This window comes from Macrobrachium rosenbergii, chromosome 9 (genome assembly GCF_040412425.1).
Source record: "Macrobrachium rosenbergii isolate ZJJX-2024 chromosome 9, ASM4041242v1, whole genome shotgun sequence".
In the NCBI taxonomy this organism is placed as follows: Eukaryota; Metazoa; Arthropoda; class Malacostraca; order Decapoda; family Palaemonidae; genus Macrobrachium; species Macrobrachium rosenbergii.
The window spans coordinates 38,120,439-38,145,271 of record NC_089749.1 but is presented as its reverse complement, the minus strand read 5'-3'; the positions used below and the strand labels follow the sequence as shown (position 1 = coordinate 38,145,271).

At 37.5% G+C, this 24,833-nt stretch overlaps 1 protein-coding gene across 1 annotated transcript in view; it reads left to right on the top strand.

Annotated features, from left to right (window-relative positions):
- The window catches only part of Ufl1 (UFM1 specific ligase 1), a 564,283-nt gene extending 539,927 nt beyond the window's left edge, over positions 1–24,356 (top strand). Inside the window, exon 11 of the mRNA XM_067108921.1 lies at positions 23,593–24,356. Coding sequence (XP_066965022.1) covers positions 23,593–23,735 — 143 coding nt within the window. The 3' untranslated portion in view covers positions 23,736–24,356. The remainder of the gene's footprint in view (positions 1–23,592) is intronic.
- The last annotated feature ends 477 nt before the right edge of the window (positions 24,357–24,833 follow it).

Below are 24,833 nucleotides of genomic sequence, written 5' to 3'. Positions count from 1 at the left end.
GAAGCTTGTCAGAGCGAAAGGATCTTCAAGAGAGGTTGCAAACGCTATTGCTAGATGTAGACATGAATCTTCTTCCAGACTCTACCAAGCTAAGTGGCAGTATTTCACATCCCTAGCCCAGCTAGCTAGCATATTTTTTACTTTACCTGAAGACTTCCCGAGGTTTATCAGCGTCTACAATCAAAGGCTACAGGCCTATGCTGAATTCAGTATTCAGACATAGAGGCTTGGATATTTATTCAGACCCAGATATTTCTGACTTAAGTCATTCGATACTTCAAAACGAGATACTCAAACCTGTTTCTTGGAACCTGGATGTAATGCTACATTGGTTGTCAGGTCCCCCTTTTGAGCTGCTTCACACATCTTCTTTTAAGGACTTATCGAGGGAGACTCTATTTCTGATTGCCTTGGCCACAGCAAAAAGGGTCAGTGAGTTACAATCTCTGGACAAACAGGTCAGCTTCTCTCACGGATTCTTAGCAAAGGACGAAAATCCTTCTAACCCATGGCCTTGTTCATTCACTTATCAAAAGCCTTGCAGGATTGTTTGGACCTTCAAACCAAGAGAAAGTTTTATGCCCAATGAGAGCTTTAAAACACTACCTCAAGAGAACCAAGAAGATCAGAGGGGATTTTCCTGACCTCTGGTGCTCAGTTAAAAATCCTGTGTGTCCTCTCTCCAAGAATGCCCTCTCCTTTCTGAGAGATGTGATTGAGGAATCCCACTTGGGGATCCAAGAAGATACCTACTTTGTTGAAGGTAAAAGCCCATGACGTACGGGCAGTAGCCACATCGTTGGCATTCAAGTGCAATCTGTCCTTTTCTGATATAATCCAATCAACTTACTGGAAGTGTTGTTCAATTTTTGCTAACCACTACTTATGCGATGAGGAGACAATATTCGAGCACTACAGTACAATAGGTCCGTTCTCCGTGTCTGGCATGGCACTGGGGAATGAGGGGTAGGAGTACTTCTTCTAGTTCCTCTGTCTCCTCGCCTTGTTTGAGGTCGTCGAGTTATTTAGGAAGCCTGGGGGTACTTGGTACCAGGAGTACCCACCAATCTTTGCTTTTAATGGATGGGTATTTTTTTTTTTAATTTGGTGTTCAGGTAACATGGTTTTTTATGGTCGTTTTGGTTGGTGTATATTTCTTCATACCCAGGGCAAGGGCAATTGTTTTGTTTAGCTTTGACAGTCATAGGAGTACTCCCTGACTGCAAAGCTCCCACTAAAGTAGGGGTAACTTCTGACATTACCGGTCATGGTCCTATGGGTTGAGATGAGCAACGACCAAGAGGCAGTATCTTCCTGTTCTTGCTCTCTCCTCAGTTAAGATTACAACAAGCATTTCCACAATGCTAGCTTTTTTTTATCTATTTCAAATGCATTTCCATTTATAAATGTTTTTTGAGTAGTGCATGTCCATGTTTCCCATCTCCTGTCATTACTTGTGTGATTATTTGGTAAGTTACATATATAAAAATGACATTTTATAATAAAATAAAGTTTATATATACTTAGCAAGTAATTACATGATCGGAGCCCTTCCCACCTCCCCACACATGGACATAAAGCTTAAATGAACTGAGCTCTTCAGCTATGTTTTACCTATACTTCCCCGGAAGTGGGCGGGCCACTTACCTGAAGCAAAACCATAGAGCGCTACTGCGAATTACAAATCTAAAGCTGCCATTAAAGTAGAAACTAAAGTAGAAACTAATAGCTATGTAATTACTTGGTAAGTATATATGAAACTTTTATTAAAAAAATATAATTTTTCTTGTTTCTCCACTTATTATTGGCTCTTTTTTTCTTAGCTTGTTTTATTCTATCTTGAAACCAATGTGAGTTTTTGTAAACATCAGTTACTTTCACAATGATTAGACAGTACTGATTGCATTTTGAGTTGAACACTTAACATGAAATCAGACTCTGGCTATTTAAGGTGCTTATCAGGGGTTACTCTTGTTTTCACTACCACAGATTTACAAGTTAAATTCCATGCATAATTTTAATGTTGTCTTTTTTTTGCACATCATTGTTATGCCAAATTTTAATGTTGTCTTTTTTTGCACATCATTGCTATGCCACATTGCTATTAGTAGGAATATATTGATCTAGTGTTGGATAGCAGTACTAAAGTTTGTTCCCCCACTGATCAAAAGATTGTAAGGCCTCAATTTATATTTTTTTATTCTTACTTTGTAAAATTCTGACATGGCCTGTAATCTGTCAAGTGTGGACCGTGATGCGCATCGTCTTATTTGCATTATAAGCTTTTAAGCAGTTTCAGCATAGTTCTTCTTGGCTCCCCTACCTGAATATCAGCATACAGCCAAGTATTCATCTCTATCTCATTTTGTATTGCAGATATTTGGTGAATTGATGTCAGCTGCTGCAATTCTATTAAATTGAAATGTGGGTCAATTCGAGCAAAATGAGTTAGTACTAGCTTGAACTTTATTGAGTTAAACATTTAACATATACTGTACATTACATACATCAAAGCTTGCCTTACATTACATACATCAAAGCTTGCCTGTTTTTTTTTTTTTTTAAAGAAAGGCTACAATTTGACAAATAGGAGGTAGCTGTGCAGGCTATTTGAATCATCTTTGAGTATGTTGCTCTTTGTAACAAATTTAGTCGTATAGTATAAGGAATAAGTCAGTGAATTTCAGATGGAAGTCACCTCATCATAAATTACTACTGTATATGGAAAATTTTTAAAAAACAATTGAATGTTTTGTTACTACAAAACCATCACGGTGGTAGCTTTAATGTTCTTCAGCTGATCCTCCTGGTTTTCTGCACATCCTGGATATCCTCCTGGTTTTCTGCACATCCTGGATCTAGAACAACTTTAATATTGGTAAAATCTGTAAATGAGAGAGAGGCTAGGAGGAGGGCCAAAAAATATTTGTTCCTATGGGGATACAAATGCTATGCCGTTCATGCACTGTCCTGGATGTGTACTGATTAAACAAGGGTGGTATCTGGGTGGGGATGGGGGAAAGGGGATGTCCATTCCCACCAAAGACACACTGCCCATTGTCCTTCCGTTCACAATGTAGTTCAGACATGTTTCTTGCATTCAGTATTTTATATTTGCCAGCTGTTTCCTTTACATGAATCTTGTGCCTTTTTGTGGTTTATCAATTCCAAGTGCTTTCCTATGTTCTTAGTGCCCTTTTGCGCTGGGAAGTGCTAGTGTGGTATGGTTTTTTCAGTGATTTTATATTTTCTGTTGGTTCTCTATCTAGATGGAGAGCAGACAAGACCAACTACATATTAAGTTGTGGTGACCTTGCAATTGATTTTGCCAGGAGTGTAGCAGCTTCCAATAAAGGATTCATCAGAAGTTGAGTTGTTCTTTGACGTACGTAATAATAATATTAACTTTTCAGGTTCTTGGAAGGCTTAGTCATTATGGAAGTCCCTGCAGGAGTTTGGTTTACCAGCATTAGGTAATTCTTTTGTTGTGGCCTTCCTTGCAGAGGAAGCTGAGATAGTTACTTATGGCTAGAATAATCTCAGCTTTATTGACTGCCTCTAATGGGTGCGACTTAGTCTTTGGTTCCTTACACGACCAGCCCTGCAGTACAAGTCAAGTCAGGACAGCAGAGGGAACAGTAGGAGAGCTGTTTAACACTCATCCTCATATTTGTCTTCTATTGTTGTCATCTACCTCCAGCTTGACCTTGCTCGTTTTTCTGCACCAATGGGTATCAAGATAGGGAAGTCCAGCCATCATGGAAGAAGTCTTGATTGGCTTCATCCATGCTTTTTCCCTCTTGGGGAACATGGTCACTGGTGGTGATCAGCTTTCCCAAGGTCAGGTTAGTGCTGCAGTCCCAGCCAGCTGGACTTTAGGTCTGCTCCTGCCTTGGCTCTTGGTGAGCTCTTGAGCTGACATCGAGCCAAGGCTGTCTGGCTTGTTTGCCTGGTGCACAAATTGTCCCCCTCATTCGACTCTTCAGAGTCACTTGGAGATGGGTTTGCATAACCCGCTCAGTGAGGAGTTTGAATGACCCATTCCGTAGTTGATCACCTGTTCTGCTGATAGGGTATAACCACAATCCATTCGTGGTTAGACAATCATTGTAGACAGGTGAGCAAAGGAACTCCTCTCACCATGCCTCCTCCAGGTCACACAAAATGAGGCTTGTGTAGCCCACTTGCTAGTCATGTACACAGTCTATGGATCTGTTTCGCACTGGGAATGCTCTCCTTCCCAGTCTTCTCCAGGAAGTTTTGGTGTTGAATACATTACAGTGGGCCCCACTATATTGTGGTTCAGCATTCGCGGCTTCAGTTAGTCACAGAATTTTCTGTAGAACGTATCTCCAAGTATATCATGGAAAATTGACTAATTTGCAGATTTTTTTTGTAAAGCATATCTAAAATATACACAAATTTCATGACTAAATACATTTTTTATGATAACAAAATGATTTACTAATGTTCAAATATTAATATTAATGTAAACACAGCAAAATATCAATAAAATGTATTGTTTCCTTCGAAAATGTTCGCCAGTGTACATTTAAATATTTATGTACAGTACTTAACTGTTCCCTGTACTTGAGAATGTACCAAAATTACCACTGTCTACAGTAAAAAAGACAGTAAGGCTTGAATACTCTATGAAAGAAAATGTCATGCCTGAATATAGGGTTAACTCGATTAATTTTGCCTTGGTGAAAGTAACAGTTGTAGGTGTGTTCACATATAGCTGTAAGCCATATATTTTTAAGGGTAATGTTGTATGATGACTTTAAAATATTAAAGTGTTTTAGGATAATAGTGTAAGGTATAATTGGTGTTTGAACTATTAAAATAGGTACTTATAAGTGTTTTTAGGATGATAGTTTAAGATACATTGGGTGTTTGAGCTATTAAAATAGGCAGTTACAAGCATTTTTAGAGGGGGGTACCAACTAATCATGAATTTCAGCTTATTGCGGATGGTTGTGGTCCCTAACCCCTGCGAATGCTAGGGGTTGACTGTATTTCCATGCTCAAGACATTTGTGCTTTATGGAGCATGCATGATCTGAACAGTCCTTCTTGAGGGAGAGTTTTTTGAGCTTTTCCACTTCTCATGGCACAGCTAGCCACAAAGGCTGGTAGGGGAGTTAGAAGAGAACTTCCAGGGTTTTCTTCCTCTCCTTTCTCAGTTTTACTGAGCTTTGAAGCAAGAAAGTGGTGTGTTAAAGTCAGTATGAGGTTCTGACAGCAAACCCACCTTGTACATTTTCTGATGAGAAACTCACCTGGTTCAATATGGAGTTGGATAGGAAGCAGAATTTTGTCAGGTTTCCTCCTTTGGTTGAAGGAGAAGCCGCATAACCCTCCAAGAGTTCAAGTACCCCCTGGAGGCAGCAATTCTTGGAGTTTCTTCTCATGTCATGAGAGATACAGTCGGCCCCCTGGATTCGTGGGCTCACGATTTGCGGAATTTTCTTTGGAGCCTATCTGTAAATTATTCGCGGGGAAACTCACCCATTCGTGGATTTTTTCTTTTGCGGATACTCGCTATTTGCGGAATTTTAAGAGCTATATATGTACAGGTGCTAATTTTCAAATATTAATATTAGTAAATAATAATGTACATTAATAATAATAATACAGTAATAGTAATAAGATTAAATAATCCAGTAATATTAAAGAAGATGATTAAATAATAATATATTACATAATAATAATAATAATATAATTATAATAAACGATAATAATAATAATAAAATAAAATACTACGTGTAGTACATAATGCATGTGCAAGATATGTATACGTACATTACTATTAAAAGCTGAGCAGTGATACTGGGTCATTTGGCCATATGTATCAGTATTATGTACAGTGCCAGGACTATTGCCACTGGGAAAATTGCCACCAGGAATATTGCCATCCATTGACATATGTAAAAAACACATCAAATGTGATTGTATTTAATGATACTTAACAAAAATATGGGTGACAAAAGAAAACAGATAAAAAGACAATATTTTATTTCGAAAGAAACATGTTAAAATGGCACTGTAAGGAGCACAGTTTGTAACCACAAGCAAAAATAAAATAGAATGGGACTTGTTCGTTAAAAAATATGCATATTATAAGCAAAAGAATGTAAATACTTCATTTTATCATCATAAGTACTATAGTTTAGGACTATATTTTCTGGCCTGGCATTCAAGTCTTTGTACTTCTTCTTTTCTGGAAGTGAATCACCTCGTTCAAATTGAACTCACTTAACTGTAGGCTTTCCACATCTTTGAGTATCAATTAATCTCCAGATGTTGGCGTGAGAGTTACTTATAGATTTATTCAAGACATTATGAAATGCTTCCATGTTGGTGTTAGTGCGGGCTAAAGAATTTACAACGTGGCTATAGACATTCCAAAAACTGATTGGAAATGTGGGTGCAGCTCACCATCTGTTATTCTGCCTTCCTCTCACAATGCTGATGTATGTAGATTTGAAATAAGCTGAAAACTCCTGCGGTATCATCTCATCACCTGAGAGTAATTCAGAAACCTCAGTAACATCCTGACATGGCACAAAGACAACGGCAGAAAATGGCACGTTTTCAGAGAAAATTCACTTTTGTCGTGGTATTCCTGTCTAAATCGAAGGTCAACCATTTTCCTATATAATGATTGTGAAAAATGAAAGTAACACCCATTAAGAGAAAGACTTGGGGAAACAGCCATTATTCCATTGATGATAGAAGCCTTTTCAAAATCAGTTGTTATATTTTCAGGACCTCCTCCATGTACAAGTTCACTAATTTTGTCATAAAATCTTCTATATGTTCAATTCAGTCTTATTTGGTAAAAGAGCAAAGACTCGGGGGATGCTCAGTTTATCTTTTTGCACATGAAATGTAAAAAGCTGATAATAAATTTCTGGAGCCTCTTTAAAAGTACCATCAATTGCCCAATTTTTTAATAACTTCAGATCTTGTATACCAGCATCAGCTGCAGATATTGAGATGCGATCCTCATCATTAATACCTGAATCGTATTGAAGAAAGTTTTCCTAGGACCATAGGCCGTAAATTCTGGCGGTATTACATATCCCGTCCTTCCAGATGGCATGGATGGAAAACCTGAACCATTGCGTCTCCACTTCCTCGTTGGACAAGTCGATATCGTTCTCGGCTAGCACTTTGCTGGGCTTGCATTCGATTCTCCGGCCGGCCAATGAAGAATTAGAGGAATTTATTTCTGGTGATAGAAATTCTTTTCTCGATATAATGTGGTTTGGATTCCACAATAAGCTGTAGGTCATGTTGCTAGGTAACCAGTTGGTTCTTAGCCACGTAAAATAAGTCTAATCCTTCGGGCCAGCCCTAGGAGAGCTGTTAATCAGCTCAGTGGTCTGGTTAAACTAAGGTATACTTATTTCCGCTTCCTAATATTCCTGCTTATGTTACTTGTACACGCTAGGCATTTGAGAGAGAGCAGCTTCATCGAGAGATGCAGTAGCTTGAAATGCTATTGCTAGGATGCGACTTGATTGTTGAGACGTTTTCACTTTGGATTTTGAAGATTCATGGGCAACTTTTGCATCTACCCGATTTTTCATTGATGAGTGGGTATGTTCATTCACGTTTCAGAACTTCAACGTCATCTGTTGACGTTTTTGTATGAAGTCTCGCCTTGCAGTTTATTCTTCTTCGTTGGCTACACATCCAATACATAACTGTACCATCCTTATGTGTATCATGTTTATGGTACATATACTGTAGCTCGTCAACGAGCATGTTGTTGCCCCATTCACTCTTCATTATAGAAACGATTATGGGCTGATGTTAGCAGATATACATTTTTTATAAATATCTAAAGTTGTTATTAACGCAAATAATGAGAGGTGATAAAATAGCAGTTTGTACAGATAAAGAGTTTTATAACACTCACTAAATGGGAAATTAGTAATTTCGTTAATAACAGTGGTTTCAAAACGCTGTAGCAATTTGTAAAGATATACAGTTATTATAACAGTCATTAACTTGAGAATTTGGAGCTATAAGAGAATGGTAAAAGTCAGGAACGTGAGGGAATTAATTTTCCTTGTGGCAATAATCCTGGTGGCAATCTTCCTAGACAAGCAATTTTCCCTAAGCGCCCTGCTCCTTCTAAGGCTTCTGGCAAAGAGCCCAAATGTAAGAAGGTGGTAATGAAGCTCAACGAGAAGGTAAAACTTCTCAGTATGTTGAAGGAAGGCAGAAGTTTCGCATCAGTGGCCGGCCATTTCCACGTGAACGAAAGTGTGGTGCAGTACATCAAGAAAAAAAGAGGCTGAGATACAAAAGACTGTAAGTATGAGCTTTTTCAGTACTGCAAAAACAGTTTCAATAGTGCGGGATAAGACATTCGTGAAGATGGAATCTGCACTGACGTTTTAGATAAAGAACTGCTGAAAGAAAAACGTGCCACTGGACTCTAACCTTATTCGCGAAGAAGTGTGACAACTATACCAGCAGTATTCGACTGATACAGGAGGCGGCGATGTAGTAGTACAGGCACAGGAAGGCGATGGCGAAGGGGAATTAGAATGTTTGGTGTTCAACGAACCCACAGAAGAAGAAGAAGAAGAGGAGGAGGAAGAGGCACAAGTGGGACCTTCGTCAGCTCCTCAAGGTTGTCAGGCCAGCAGGGGTTGGTTCCACAGATTTAAGAAGTGGTTCCAAGTGAAGAATGTTTCTTTGCATGGAGAGGCAGCATCTGTAGTTAAGGAAGCTGCCGTGAAATATCCAGAGGCCTTCAAAAATCTTATAAAGGAGAAGGGCTACCATCCAGAACAGGTGTTCAATATGGACGAGACTGGACTGTTCTGGAAAAAGATGCCGTCCCAGACATTCCTCATGAAGGACAAAGTAAAAGCCTCCGGATTTAAGGCCCAGAAGGATAAGGCTACCCTAGTCACGTGTGGCAATGCTGCAGGCTTCCTGCTAAAACCAGGCCTCATTTACAAGGTTGCAAACCCCAGGGCCTTCAAGAACTATACCAAGCACTTGCTGACTGTGTTTTGGATGCACAACCCCAAGGCCTGGATCACCAAAGCCCTTATGAATCACTGGTCTATCCAAAGCTTCATCCCTCAAGTTCGGCAATATCTCGGTCTTGTGTATGGAGTTTACTGTGTTGTCGATTATGGATAATGCTGGTGGTCACCCTGTCAATCTTTATAATGAGGGAGTCCAGCTCGAGTTCCTCCCTGCCAACACCACCTCTCTCCTGCAGCCTATGGACCACCAGGGTGTGATTCATGCCTTCAAGGCACTCTACACCCAGAAATCCCTCCAGCACCTTGTGAATGCAATGGACACAACATGAATTTATGCTGAAAGACTATTAGTGTAAATTCACAATTGCCACATGTCTGTCCGTCATCGACCGATCGTTGAATGATATGAAGAAGGAGACCCTTAATGCCTGCTGGAAGAAGTTGTGGCTGGAGTGTGGTCACGATTATAAGGGCATCTCTCCTAAAGTAATTCAACATTCAGCCATTGACAAGGCGGTCCAGTTGGCGAGGATTCTGGGTGGAGAAGGCTTCGAGAACATCACCCCAGATGAAGTAGGCACCCTCATTGATCCCCACTCTGACCCCCTGACGGACCAGTATTTGGAAGAGTTGACAAAGTCTGCCAGCAAGGAAGAAGACATGCCAGGTTCAGGAGATGAGGAGGAGGAGGAGGATGAGGATGAGGGCCTATCTTTGGAACATCTCTCCCAACTTAAGAGGATAATCGGGGCGGCACAGGATGCAGCATAAAGAAGCATCAAAAGTAGCTGCCTCTTAACATATTCATCAAATGAACGAAGAAGGACCCTCCAAAGCCTCCCCAAATCCCTGAAGAAGTGCCTGAAGTGATTGAAATGCCTGATGAAGTGCCTCCCCAAATGCCTGAAATGCCTTCCCAAGCGCCTGAAGTACATCCCGAAGCGCCTGAAGGGCCTCCCCAACCACCTGAAGAAGGGAAAGAGGCACCCATAGAGGAGATGTAACTCCTCTGCTTTCCTGTGCAGTCATATCTTGATTGTCATTCATTGGACTGCACAGCTAATTCATCATCCTTTATCTATAATCAACATTCATCACCGGTCAGTACCTATATAATTTACGTACATAATCTTATTATTAAATACTATATTTTTAATTGCACATGTATTTTTGTTCTCTCTCTCTCTCTCTCTCTCTCTCTCTCTCTCTCTCTCTCTCTCTCTCTCTCTCTCTCTCTCTCTCTCTCTCTCTCTCTCTCTCTTTTTTGAATTTACATAATCTTAATATGTACAGTCACTCAAAAAAATGTTTTGCAACATGTTCCAGAATTTTCGTTCACCTAACCGTAATTTGTTCTTTTGATATTTACATGGAAATGTAATTTTCTTATTTGATTTTGGTTATTAATAATACGGTTAACAATATAAAAAAGAATGGTGAGTGAAAAATTCATATTACGGAAAATGAAACATTTTGAAATTTTCACTTCAGATGATTGGGCAAAAGAGTCGAGTCAAAGAAGAAACTATATTTCGAATCCAGATAAAAGCTTATTGACTAATAAATTAATATTGAATAATCATCAATGAAATTATATATAAATTAAGAAAGAAAGAATTCAACCATTATCGTTGTCAAAAACAAAAAAGAAAAAATCTCATAACTTCGTATGTTATCGTGTGACTCCACATTCGGGCAGGAAAGTTAAACTAAACTGTCTCGTCACTTGCACTGATAAGATGGGCAACAGACTCAGCCACACCACATTATCTCACGGGTCATCGATCATGGGCTTGCATGAGACTAATGTTTCTATCGTAGATATTGCTCGGCAGCTTAGCGTAAATAAAGCAACCATGTATAGAGCGATACAACAACAGAGAGAACTAGGAAATATGATAAATTTATTGTAAAAAATGGAGGACAACCCCACTCTTGCATTACTGTTAAGGTTCATCATTGGATGATCATTGTAGTAGCTCCACCTAACTCCCCGACAACCGGTGTAGCTATAGAGAGAGAACATTACGCTCTCCCTTCAAGCTGCTGCTCAAACCATCCATAATAGGCTACATGAGACCAAGATATTACTTCATCATATTCCTGCCAAGAAACACTTCATATCAGAGAAACACAAAGAATAGAGGCCAGGGTTTGCGTTATAATCCAGTGGCTGATGATTTCTGTAAGTCATCTTTTGCGATGAGGAGGAGACATTCTCCACTGATGAGCATGTTAGTCTACTTCACTGCTGGGGTTTAACATTAATTAAATTAATGTTGAACTTCTTGCTAATTTTAATTCTTTAGGAACTTGGATAATAAAAAATACAAAAATAGGCATTATATATTCAGTTAACTTCATAAGAAGCATCAAAATTATAGGCTTAAGTAACAATGAAAGAAATCAGAAATTACACATGATAAGTTGAACTATTAGCCTTATTAACATCAACAAATACTACGTTTGTAAAGATTTGTAATACTTAGACTATAATCGATTATATATATATATATATAATATATATATATATATATATATATATATATATATATATATATATATATATATATATATGTGTGTGTGTATATATATTATATATAATAAAGTGCGATTATAGTCTAAGTATTACAAAAATAGACGTGAAATTTGTTAGTCTATTTCAGAATATTTTATATTAAATTTCACTAGTTTACAATATACAAAGGATTAATCATTCAAAAATTAGATTCATAATAATGTGCAAGCAAATCTTTACAAACATAGTATTTGTTGATGTTAATAAGACTAATAGTTCAACTTATAATAGTCGTAGGCCTGTGTCTACGTCTACAAAGTTCACACATATGAAGGAGATAAAACAACGATAGTGATGGCAGTTGGAGATGAAAATATTAAAACATAAGAACAGCGATGACCTCTGAAGTATTATAGTAACATCCTTTAATTGAGTAAAGTATGACAACAGTAAGCAGTATCAGAAAAAGCCCTGTTTAAGGGAAACTGCAGGTAATTTCTCGGACCCACCAGTAGTGTTCAGTTGTTTCATGCACTTACTGTACAACTGAGTTGCCAAATAGCGCCAGATGTCGTTATTATAAGCTGTTGTCCGAAAAGTTTTGAAGTATGTTGCAAAACATTTTTGAGTGATTGTACATAGTATTTAATTTTTCTAATGTGCATACATATTTCTCTCTCTCTCTCTTGAATTATGTACATGCCAATGTTTCCCCTGTAAAAGAAAACGGGACGACTTGAATAACTGTATGAAAGAAAATGAACATGCCTGAATTTGTAGGGGGACTGGATTATTTTAACATGTAGCTGTAAGCCATACAGTACGTACGTATATTTTTTAGTGTAAAATGTTTAAGATGACTTTGAAATTATATATTAATAATATAATTTCAAAGATTAAGGTACATTTGATGTAGGATGATACTTTAAGGTATACATTTGGTGTTTGGACTTTCAAGATAGGCCGTTATAAGATAAGCAGTTATTTGCGGATTTTAATTATTCGCAGGGGTGGGGGTCTGGTGTGCATCCCCCGTGAACAGGGGGTGCTGACTGTATATCCTAAGGAGGTAACTATGACTTTTTTTATGCCCTGACCCATGCCATAGTCACAGTTAGTGTGTAGTGTTTGGAGAAAGTTAACACCCTGATCTGCTGGTCAGGAAGTGCAAATTTCTTTCCCTCTGGTTTCGTGTCAGAGAAGGTGTTTGCACTGGAGGTGATACCTATGGCGATGTTTGAATTGGCCAGTTTATTGATTTTCTGTTCTAAGAAGTTATTTCAGAACTGTTTCTGCATTAATATTTAATGGGGTTGGAGACTGATTCTATGACTTTCCCCCAGACAGGTTAGTGGTTTAACCTTTTGTGATCGTGCTAACAGCTAAGTACAAGATGGAAATTAGGAAGGTGATTGGAGTCAAAGGGTAGGATTCTCCTCCTTGACAGTTTTATGCCTTGTACTACTGGGTGGCCTTGGTTCTTCTTATGAGAGATACGAGGTATGTTCAATAAGTAATGAGAAAATGTCAGGAGAGACACTATTTATTTTTATAAGCTTACACAACTTTGTCTCCTTCAAAATAATTGCCTCTCACAGCTACACACTTCTGCATGCATCTCTCCCAATCCTGGAAGACCTCCTCAAAGTCCTTTTTCAGTAGTCCCTTCAGGTAACTTTCTGATGCCTCTTTCAGCTCCTCTGTTGACTGGAATCTGGTTCCCCTGAGGCTGTCTTTCATGCATGGGAACAGGAAGAAGTCACAAGGGATTAGGTCAGGGCTGTAGGGTGGGTGTTGTACCACTTTCATTCCCCTGTCGGCCATCCAGGTGGTCACCAGCGTTGACTTGTGGCATGGGGCATTGTCCTGGTGGAACCACCACTGACCACTCCTCCACTCCTCTTCGGTCAGAACTGTCTCTACTGTGCCAGTACTAATACCAACAGCTTCAGATAGCATGCTCACAGATATTCGACGGTCCTGCATCACTAACCTTTGCACTTCCTCAATGTTTTCCTCCTTGAGTGCACTTTTCGGTGCTCCAGATCTGGGTTCATCCTCAACCTGTTCATTTCCGTCAGAAAATCTGTTAAACCACCAATAGAAACTTGCTTGGCTCATCTGTTCATCCCCATAGGCCTCCTTTAACATTCCATAAGGTTCTTGTTTGGTTTTCTTAAGTTTAACACAAAATTTGATGGCGTAACGTTGCTCCATGTTTCGCTGCATTTTGACAAGTGTTCACAGATCAGCAAACCTGATCGGATTGGTTCCACTGTGTTCACCGCTACACTCAGACCTACAAATATAGAAAGTTGTCAGTTTGTCATTTTATAGAATATATGTATGTGTACTTCACCATGAAGTAGTATTTTGATCAAATCACATTTAGTGTCTCGCCTGACGTTTTCTCATTACTTATTGAACATACCTCGTAGTTTGTCTTTCTCCTTTTCGTAAAACAAGATTCGATTATGAAGTGCTTATCTATTTGGAACTGTTCAGTATTGGGCAGATATGAAAGAAAATGCACATGCCTGAATATGTAGGGGTGACTGGATTATTTTCACACGTAGCTGTAAGCCATACAGTAAGTATGCATATTTTTTAGTGTAAAATGCTTAAGATGACTTTGAAATTATATTAATAATATAATTTCAAAGATTAGTACAGCAGTAGGATAATAATTTAAGGTATATTTGATGTAGGATGATACTTTAAGGCATACATTTGGTATTGAACTTTGCCTATTCAAGATAGGCAGTTATAAGGGTTTTTAGGGGGGTGGTTAACTATTCGCGGTTGGGGTCTGGTGTGCATCCCCCGTGAACAGGGGCACCGACTGTATATCCTAAGGAGGTAACTATGACTTTGTTCATGCCCAGACCCATTGCCATAGTCACAGTTAGTGTGTAGTGTTTGGAAAAGTTAACACCCTGATCTACTGGTCAGCAAGTGCAAATTTCTTTCCCTCTGTTTTCGTGCCAGAGAAGGTTTTGCACTGGAGGTGGCAGAGGTGATACCTTTGGCGATGTTTGAATCGGCCAGTGGACTGTTTATTAATCTTTTATTCTAAGAAGTTATTTCAGAACTGATTCCGCATTAATATTTAATGGGATTGGAGACTGATTCTATGACTTCCCCCAGACAGGTTAGTGGTTTAACATATTGTGATCGTGCTAACAGTTTAGTACGAGATGGAAATTACGAAGGTGATTGGAGTCAAAGGGTTAGGATTCTTCTCGACAGTTTTACGCCTTGTACTACTGGGTGACCTTGGTTCTTCTTATGAGAGATAGTTTGTCTTTCTCTTTTTTGTAAAACAAGTTTCAATTATGAATTGCTTATCACTTTGGAACTGTTCGGTATTGGGCAGATATGAAGCCCATTCTTTGTCCTTGGGTAAAATAACAGATTTTGTTATTTAATGGCCTCGTTTTCGTGCCCAGAAAAAAAAATGTAATTCTAAGATTTTGGTTTTGTCAAGTACAGTGTGTTATCTTTTCTCTTGTAATAAAGTTTCTAACTTGAGTGTACAGTTTAGTTACATAATGTGACATGCCTGCTTGACATTGCTAAGTTGATGCTTATAAAGCAATTTTTTTTTAAATGTGAAAGTATGTTTGATTAGTTGGCTACCAGGTACTAAGAAATTCTGAGATTTTTGGTTAAATTAAGTGTACTTCCATGCATATATGTACTGTACCGATATGTCAGAACAATCATACTACTATAAATATCACTGTTAAGAAAAGCCTTAAAAACAGTTCGCATATGAATTTTATTAAAGGGATTTTGTTTCACTGTTTGAGAACGTGCTCTGAAATTCTAACAGTATCCATTTACAAAAGTCAAATAACTCATTTCTATTAAAAATAATAACTTTTACATAACTGTTGATTTACTTTATCCAATTAATTATTGTCATATCTTATGAAAATATGTACGCTGTGACCATGCGCCATTTGTATTCTGGTAATGTGTCCATTCTCAGGATCAGCTGACTGAGTTGTACAAAGACCATTACTATTCGTTCCTAAATTCGGAGATACAGTTTTTTTGTAAATTAATAAAGCTTGGTTTAAAAAATGTAGCCTATCGTTACCTATAAAAATTTTTTTTAATGAAGTAAAAATGTGATTCAGCAGTTTCAGTCGTCGTTTTCGCCTGTCCAAAGCGTTTAGCAGCTTGCACTTGATTTGTTTCTTCAGCTGAAGTGACAACCTTCAGCTTTAGCGATATACTGTTTCTTCACTGTGAGAAGAATGAATAAAAATGAATTCCATTTTTACTTAAGGAAGTCACCATTGATAATTAGTAAGTTTTACAAGTCAACAACTGTAAGGCAACTCTTAATGAATATTCAATAATTACAGTAACTAACATCGGCAAACAGCCCTTTCTCACTTCAGTACTTGATGCTCTCTATTCCTGTGTTTTGCTGAGCAGTTCTCATTGAAATATTAAGTGGTTGTTAATTATAAGAAATATTAATGAAGTATTAGATAAGCCAGTAAGTTTGGTAAGCCTGGTTGTATGTATGATGACCCGCATTTAGCCAGTCTGTGTATGTACATACACACATGCATCGCACTTTAATGAACTATCACTTATCTTGAGTTTGCCCCCCCTCTTTCTTTCTATCTTGTACTTAAAGTAAAAACATGTCACCGTGATTTCATGACCCAACTTGAAAATTCAGTGCCTGTGATTCTTTTAATCCTTATAAGCCTTTAGGATGGCTTGTCTAAACCAGCAGAAAAAAGTTCTGACTTAGATGCACTGGCACTAAAAACAAATCCCCCTTCTCCCCCCACTTTCTAAAAGGCTTGGTCTTCTAAAGATAAGCCCTCACAGCTTTTAGATGGCACTACAATAGATATTCCTTATTCTCCAGTGGTACAGGTATGTAGAAGGAATAACCATTGCTGGTGAAGGCTGAAAATGAGAATATGCTTTCTATGTTTTGTGCACAAACATTGGGTTTTATGAAAGACCAATCCTGCACCATTTCTTAACGTGAGTGACCTGGCTAGGAAGGGCATTTAATTTACTCACACCTTGCAGAAGCTCATGTAATCCATAATGCATCAATGTTGAACCTTAAAGATATTTTAAAACTAGAGATATATCCCAAGAAGGAACCTTGTGATTCCTGACAGGAACTTTTCTCTCAGATTTCTTGAACATCTTGCAAAGTTCGTTAGAGGCACCTGTGTGTAATCCATGCTGTCAAAACTTTTGACAATGGAGACATGTAACATTTGACTGCCAACACAAACAAAGCCTCTTAAGGATTGTAGAAAAGTTAAACAAACCTTCTATCTACAGAATAGTGTCCTGAAACCGATAAAGTGCTTATTTATTACATTTTTGAAAAAAAAAAAAAAAAAACTACTCAGATTGGTATAGTCTGACTGCAGCAGGTAATGAGAAAGCTAATGAACTGTCCAAGAGGGCTGTGCTGTACAATTTCTTTGCCTTTTAGGGATTGTTTCTCAGTTATTAGGAAGAAATCTAAGAAACGCTGGCAGCCGAAGCGGGAAGGTATGACTGACAGTTAGTAACCAGAAATGCTGGGTAGAACAAACAGACTTCCCTATGGAAGTGTAATTGTATGCCTCGAAGTTGGGAGACACCTCTTTGTCAATTGAGGATTGGTCATTGTCCTTTAACAAATGGCTTTTTAATGGCTGGGAAGGCACCGGCATTTGGTTAAGTGCCCCAGTCAAATCCAGCTAAATTTTTAGGTTTACTGATGAGGAGGCTGGCCTTCTTTGTAAAACATAAATTCCTCTTACATTCAAATTAATTTTTATATTAATTTTGTTTTATTTACTTCTGACCTAAATGGTTTTATAGCTAGGAGGTGTGAAAGTATTTATGAAGCATGATTTATGGGTAAATATTTTATTTAAATTTTTTGTTAATTTAGTTATTTTAAATTTTTTTGGCATCAGTAACCATAGGTGTTGTGATGCCAGTTTAGATACATAAGTCAGTCCTGCCAGCATTACCTTTATTTCTAGAGACTGGCCCTTACCTGACATGAACTGACCCAATGATTGGGGAAAACCTCATCTTTGATACTGCTAATTTCCAGAGGGAAACTTATGGATGTTTCTCCTTCCACCTCTGCCAGGGTGACAGGGTGAGTGTTGCGCCCTTGGAGATGTTTATCTGTTTGGAGTTACAGAACCTGTCTGGGATCCCAGGAGACTTCTGTCTATTCTTAGAATATGGAGGTGAAGGAGTCTTGTACAGGTCCCTCCTACTACAGTATGTGAATTAGGGGACTGAGTTGGCTCTGTGGAGGATCCTTATGACTTCTTGAGTTGCCCCAGCATAAAACTTGTCAGTCATCTCTTGAATAAAAAAATCACCCATCTTATTGACATGTGATAGTGCCCCTAATGCTCTGAGTGGTTATGTGATTGGGAAACACCCTTTGCAATAGGTAATGATAACTAAGGATGATGTGATTAGCTTGTGAGAGGTGGGTCTCTCAAGAGTGAAGTTACTGTAACTCGTTGGAGGGCATTCTGTTGGGAGAACAAGTGAGTGAACAGTGCACTAGGCTCAAGGCATGACTAGGTATGCTAGAAGCAGGCACTGCTTGTACAAGAAATATCTCAAAAATGAACGTTTGCTTTGCCTTACTATAGCAGTATGGCCGTAACTTAATTAGGAGGAGTCATGAGAATCTGCCTAAGATTGGACATGAGTCCCAAAAGCACTGGATCTTGTTGAGCGCCTTGATATATCATTTAAAGTAAGTAGGCTGTCTACTTTGGCAATCTCTGGTTCTCACCTGGAGTCTTGTGTCACAGCACAGGTATGGCTTCACTTAAAAAAATCTCATACATGAATCACTAAAATGGTGAAAAAATCCACACTTATGTAAGTGTAAATACATATGAAAAAATATATGTGTACGAGAGATATAGAGAACCTGCTCAATTCTTCTTATCTGTCTAACTGTAAAAGTAAATTTTCCAACAAAGTAAAATGTTTCAAGTGTTAAAAGGAATTGTTATTAAAAAAAGAAAAGAAAACCAGTCCATATTTGAAAACAAGCGATTCCATAATTCAAGTAATTCCATCGTTTTCCAAAGATAAACTAGATAACCTCTCAGAGTGTCAAAGTGGGTTCATCCATTAGGTCTCTGCGGTGGTTGCCTAAAGCAGGTAGGACGTCTGTATCTTGGGTTGCTTGACGCAACCGTGTTACCCAGGACCCACTTAGAGCAGGTCAGCCATTCAAGGGATTATTGATGACTCATACGTCGCCTGAGGTAGCGTGGGCCAGAGTATCTTGATTCACCCAGGCAGGCACAGGCCACAAGGTCAGTAATTCACTTCTGAGTACAGAGTGAACTCGCAGTTATTGGTGTCTTAATGTACAAAAATTTTTTGAGAAAATGCCGAGGAGCTGTTCGATGTTTGGGTGTTTCAATACCAATAAAAAACCAAAGACTCCAGTACGAGATATTTTCGATTCCCGAATGATGAAGTGTTCAGAGACAAGTGGATAAATGCATGTCGTCATGCAGAGCCAGCGAACCCTAAAAATACAGTCATATGTTCAGTGCACTTTACAAGACTATGCAGACGATTTGAAGTCACGACTTCTTGATATTGAAACGCCAAGGAATAAGAGGGTGTTAAAAGAAGATGCTGTTCCATCTCTTAATCTTCCAAATGGTAAGTGTATTGTCTGCAGTATCACTGACTACTTTGTTATCAATAAAATATCTAATATGCATCATCAATTGCAAGAGATGGAAGGGCCCATAAATGGAGTGAGAGGAGAACCGTGCAAGAGCTCTGTGATATGAGTAAGGAAGGTACAGTATTGGTGAAATTATGGCTGATGAAGCAAGAGAGATTACTTCAGACGACCGTGTTGAAAATAATGTCAGTGAGTCATCTCCTCCTGTTATTAATACAGTCATTCCAGAAGAAGTAACAAATGACAAATGAATTGCAACGGCTGAAAAATGAAGTAAAATAACTAAGGGAAGAAAATAAATCATTGAGAACTGCAATTACAGATTTGTGTGGAAATTTTGTGCAAATTATTAGGAATGTAGTCATAGCCAGAACTTTAGCAGAACTTAAAACTGTTATAACACAGAAAGGAGTCAGTGGATGAAGTAGTGAGGACATTGCGACTACTTTAACGTTACGATGCTACAAGTACTTGAGAGTAAAAAAAGCATTTTCTTTGCCTTGTCCAAGCACATTGAAAAAGAAAGCACAAAATTTTGACTGTGAGCCTGGGCTTTTCACTTTAGTACTGATATTATTAATTGCAAAGGCTGACACATTTCCTATTCTTGAAAAGCCTGCTGTCTTAAGTATAGACGAGATGAGTGTCAGTAAGGAATGGTGTTTTGATAAAGGAAAGGACATTCTTTACAAACTGCATGACAAAGCTACAGTTGTTATGTTAAGTCTTATTGGGCATTGGAGGCAGCCAGTTTATTATGACTTTGATCAGTCTGAGGTAGTGAAAATCCTGTTATCTGTGATAAAGTTGAGGCAATGGGAATTGTAGTTGCCACAGTGCATGATATGGGATCAAATAACCTCCGCATGTGGAAGGATCTGGGCATTGACATTCTTCAAGATAAAGTATCCTTCAAGAATCCTGCTGCTGATAGACAGATATGTCCTGCAGATGTTCCTCATTTCATAAAACTGATAAGGAATAATCTAATTGATTCAGGATTTTATCTAAAGAATGAAGACTATGTTTCAGATGTAAGCATCCGTGAAATGCTCAGTGCCAGTATAATGGTTTAGCATTTACGGTCAGTGAAATGCATTTAAGGATCAGTGGGCAACAAAGGCAACATGTCAAGTATGCTGTGCAGTTGTCAAAATCATGTGCTAATGCTCTAAGATATCTTGGGGAGAAGGGATTGCTAAGGTCAAACTGGAAGCCAACATCCGGTTTTATAATGCTTATCATTGACTGGTTCAATGTAATGAACTCGAATCATAAATATGGGGACACAAAAATGCTTAATGGTTTTGAGATATGCATAGAACAACTTAATAGTTTTGAGACATGCATGGAACAACAAACAGAAATCCTGTATAAAGTTATTGATTGCATGCATGCAATGAAAGTTAAATCTCTAAAGACAAGGTGTCTTTATAAATTTCAGGAAGGTGTCATGCTTTCATCAAAGTTGGCCAATATGTTGAAAGATTCCTTCCAGTTAGATTACCTGTTAACTTAGAGATTGAATCAGGATTGTTTAGAACATTTGTTTGGGTGTATCAGACAAATAAATGGTCCTTATGATCTTCCAAACCCATTAGACTTTAAATACAGACTTAGAAGTTTGTTGTTAGGCAAAGATATGGCTATCATTAGTGATAAAACTAATACGCAAAGTTGAATGGTAATGATATGCCAACAAAGTGACTGGAAATTATGGTAATCTCCAGTAGTCAGATGACAGAAAACTTTCTTTAGAGATCTGCTTAACAAGTATCCTATTCAGAGACCTTGAAACTGAAAAGATGATGTGTATGTAACAGATACAAACATAGAACTAGATGATGCTGATACTGAGAAAACAGCCAGCACTGTAATAGAAGAAGCAGCACTGCGCTATATAGGGGGCTATATTGTGAAGAAATATTGCAACAGATACCCATATTTAAGTAGCAAGATAACCAGTACTACCTCAGAAAACTCGTGGACTGCAGAGGTGACCTACATGTTCCTTCCTTAGAATTCCTTAAACAGTTGAGTGTTTTAAGAGAAGTGTTCAGTGCCACCCATGGGAAAGCTCTTTTGGAAGGGAAGGAATGTTTAAAGACTCTTATACGTGAACTAATGCAGTCTGGAGTGAACATGTCTGAAGATATGCTGGCTTTTTTTGCGAAAATATCGGTGTATTTTAGAATACGACATCTGAACAATGCAATAAGGATAAATAAAAGTCTAAAGAATCAGAGTGATATGTGATAGTAAAGGAAGAAAATGAAAGTATGCAATATAATGCAAAGAAATAGCCTCCACACACACACACATTATATATAATGTGTGTGTGTGTGTATTACTTGGATTTTGCATTTGTCTTTAATACTAAGGTAACTAGATAGTATTTCAATGTTAAAGTAGAGAAATATAATTTGTAACTGTGAGTTTAAAGATATACGCGAAAAATTACATAGCTATTGATGAATTATGATATTAAAGTACTCTGTAATAAATGAAGCAACTACTCCTACTCTGTTATTATTACCCTTCAGTGAAATATACCTTCACACAGTTTGTAAACAGGCTAACCTTTAGGATAATACCCTTCAATGAAATATACCTTCACACAGTTTGTAAACAGGCTAACCTTTAGGATAGGATTGGACTTTGATAAGAAAAGGACATGTAAAAACAGGAAATACTTAAAAATAAAGAATCAAGAATAAATGTACATTGAAACACCTAGCGCTCATACAGAACTATGATAATCTTCGGCCTGCTGAGGTGCAGATGACAGAAGAGGCAAAGAAAGAAAGGGAAAGTGACCACATGAATGGCTGACCAGGTCTAAGTGAGTCCTGGCGTTACCTGAACGAAAAAAGAAGATTCGTAAATTTATCCTCCTGTGTTTATAATAGCTCCCTCAACCAATCTCCTAATGCCTGTATCTTTGTGATTAAAATTGACCTCTGAGTTGTTCCAGTTTATGCAATGGTCATGTTTCCAACTATGGTTGACTAGGGCATTTTCAACATATAATTTAGTATGCTTGCTAATTTTTATGGGCAATCATCTACCACTTACTCTGTTGTATGCGATTTCAAAATTACCACAGTATTTCATACACGCTGGTATCTTTATTACTATTAATACGGGAGCTGTCATTGTTAATAAGGTTTTTAATTGTGCTGTTACAATTTAAAGCAATATTTACTTTGTCAGCGGGGTTCTTAGTAGCTGCTATTTTTATATTATGCAAACTAGGGTTGCATGGCAAAGTATGCAATTTTTTAAATCCTTTTGAAGTCTGTCATTAAGGGCCTTAATGTAGAAAATCTGTTTTGTTAACAAATATATTATTAATGAAATGTTAAGGGTAACATAATTTCTTTTATATGTTCACGTTCTTTATCATTAAATTCTGGCTCACATATTTTTAATGACATTATAACGTACACATACTTGCCCTATACAAAAACTACACAGGGCTCTCTTTTTAGGGAAAATATGAAACTGCTGCATTGTTTGCCCGAAATTCATAAGCACCTTTTGAGTTATTTCAGATACAGAAAATAATAATCTATACGAAGCTAATAACCATGAAATAAGGGTAAAAATTACAACTCTAACCTAATCAGGCTTTAAATAAAAAAGCTATACAAATATGCTACAAGAATGCAAGATACAATAATCCCTTTAAATTTACGTAGATAACATGTACTCCTGTTAAGTAACAAAGTACAGCAGCTAAAGCTCAAAATAAAAAAGTAATGGGAAATACAAAAACAAAGCAACAAACAATGAAAACTTTCTACCTGACACGAAAGTCAGCCACTTATAAAAACACTGCTAAATAATATATGGCAGTGAACAGAGTGGCTGTTCAGAAGGAAAGTATATAGTACAGTATAACTTTTTGGACGGCTGTTTAGCCGTTACCCATCACCTTCCTGCCAAGCATTTATCACCCTTATTTTAGCCCAACATGGAAAATACACAGGGATAAACCATTTGTGGAGGAAAATTTACAGCAGAAAAGAACTCATTATAGAAAGAGTAACCATCATGCACAAGGATCACAGTTATTTTAGTGTCAGCATCACGAGCTCAATTTATATTTTAATAAAAAAATGAAAAATGTTACCTTTTTTTTGAAGTATTCATATTTTGTATTATAATAATTTTTCAGAACCACATTGGCTTTTATGCCAATGGAGGACCCAGTATTTTTAAGGTGTTGAAGTGGGCAAGTCCCTAAACGCAAATGTTGTGTTCGCAAAAAATTTTCATAAGGTTTTTTTTATTTAGATTGTTCTGTTTTTTCATTTACAGATTTGGTAATCAAATCATTAACCAACAAGGACGAGTGCATTTTGAGCGGAGTTAAAACTCAGTTAGAAGCACTGGCTCCCTCAGTTAAGGAAATTGCAGTAACATTCAAGAAATCAACTTCCTTATCACACTCAGAAGAATGACTCTAAAATGGGAATCCTGTCTCTTTTTTTTTAACTTTGAAAATGAATTGCTTTTGCTTTTTCAGTTAATCTGTTTTATATATGTATGTATTATATCAGCTGAGGTTAGTATACTCATATTGACCTTTGTCCTGTGAAATGTGTCTTATTGACACTCTTTACTTAACTTATCTTGGTTTGTCATTTGGTAAAATATTGGACTTCATTCATGGACGTCATATGGGTCATTACAACAGTGTTTCTGAATCCATGGATGAAGGATTGCTTAATGTAGAATTTGTGCCGTGTAAGTGTATTTTGGGATGAGGATTTTTTTTAGGCTGATTTAAGGGTGAGGTATTATTTTGTAAGCTTTGAAGATAATTGTTTCAGTTTCATTTATTATTTCCAGAGGGAAAAATCAAATCTGGCTTTGATCATGTTTTGTGTCCTGTATTGATAATCTTCCTTGACAGTGTTATGAAATTATGTTTACATAACATTTATTTACCGTGTGTTTTACAGCAGGTAAGTGGTTTTTTTCAGTAATGGTGCTCTCACAGCAATTTTTTTCTATTTTTGTGGTTTATATGAGCTGAACAATTTTTAATGTAAAGGAATGAAACTAAAATTTTAGTCACATATGTTTTTGTTTTATCCCTTTGTTGTTTTGGCCTTTTAGTGGTTATTAGTAACCGGCAGTCTGATAGTGTTGTTGGCAACAATCTTGTGACTGAAAAACTTTAGTTTAATAAGTAGAATGTATTTAACAGCAAAAGTTAATCAGCATCGTTTATGACTTGCAGCTTGAGTGCCACTGACTTCACTGTGATGTGTTTTCTGAGCACCATAAACTGGCTAGCCAGGAAACAATGAAATTTCAGATATTTTCTTTATTTACAAAGACAGCTGATCTTTCGGGAATCATCAGCAATTCCCATTGTCATATAAAAATTTGATAAAAGTAAAAGGATATAATATTAATAAGCACTGTGCTTGGCTTGACAGCCTAAATTTCATAAATGTATAATATGAATACAGCATAAGAATAGAAATAAAGTAGTACAAATTTGACTGAAATAAAATTATATGATAACAAAAAATGTAAGAGCAATCAAG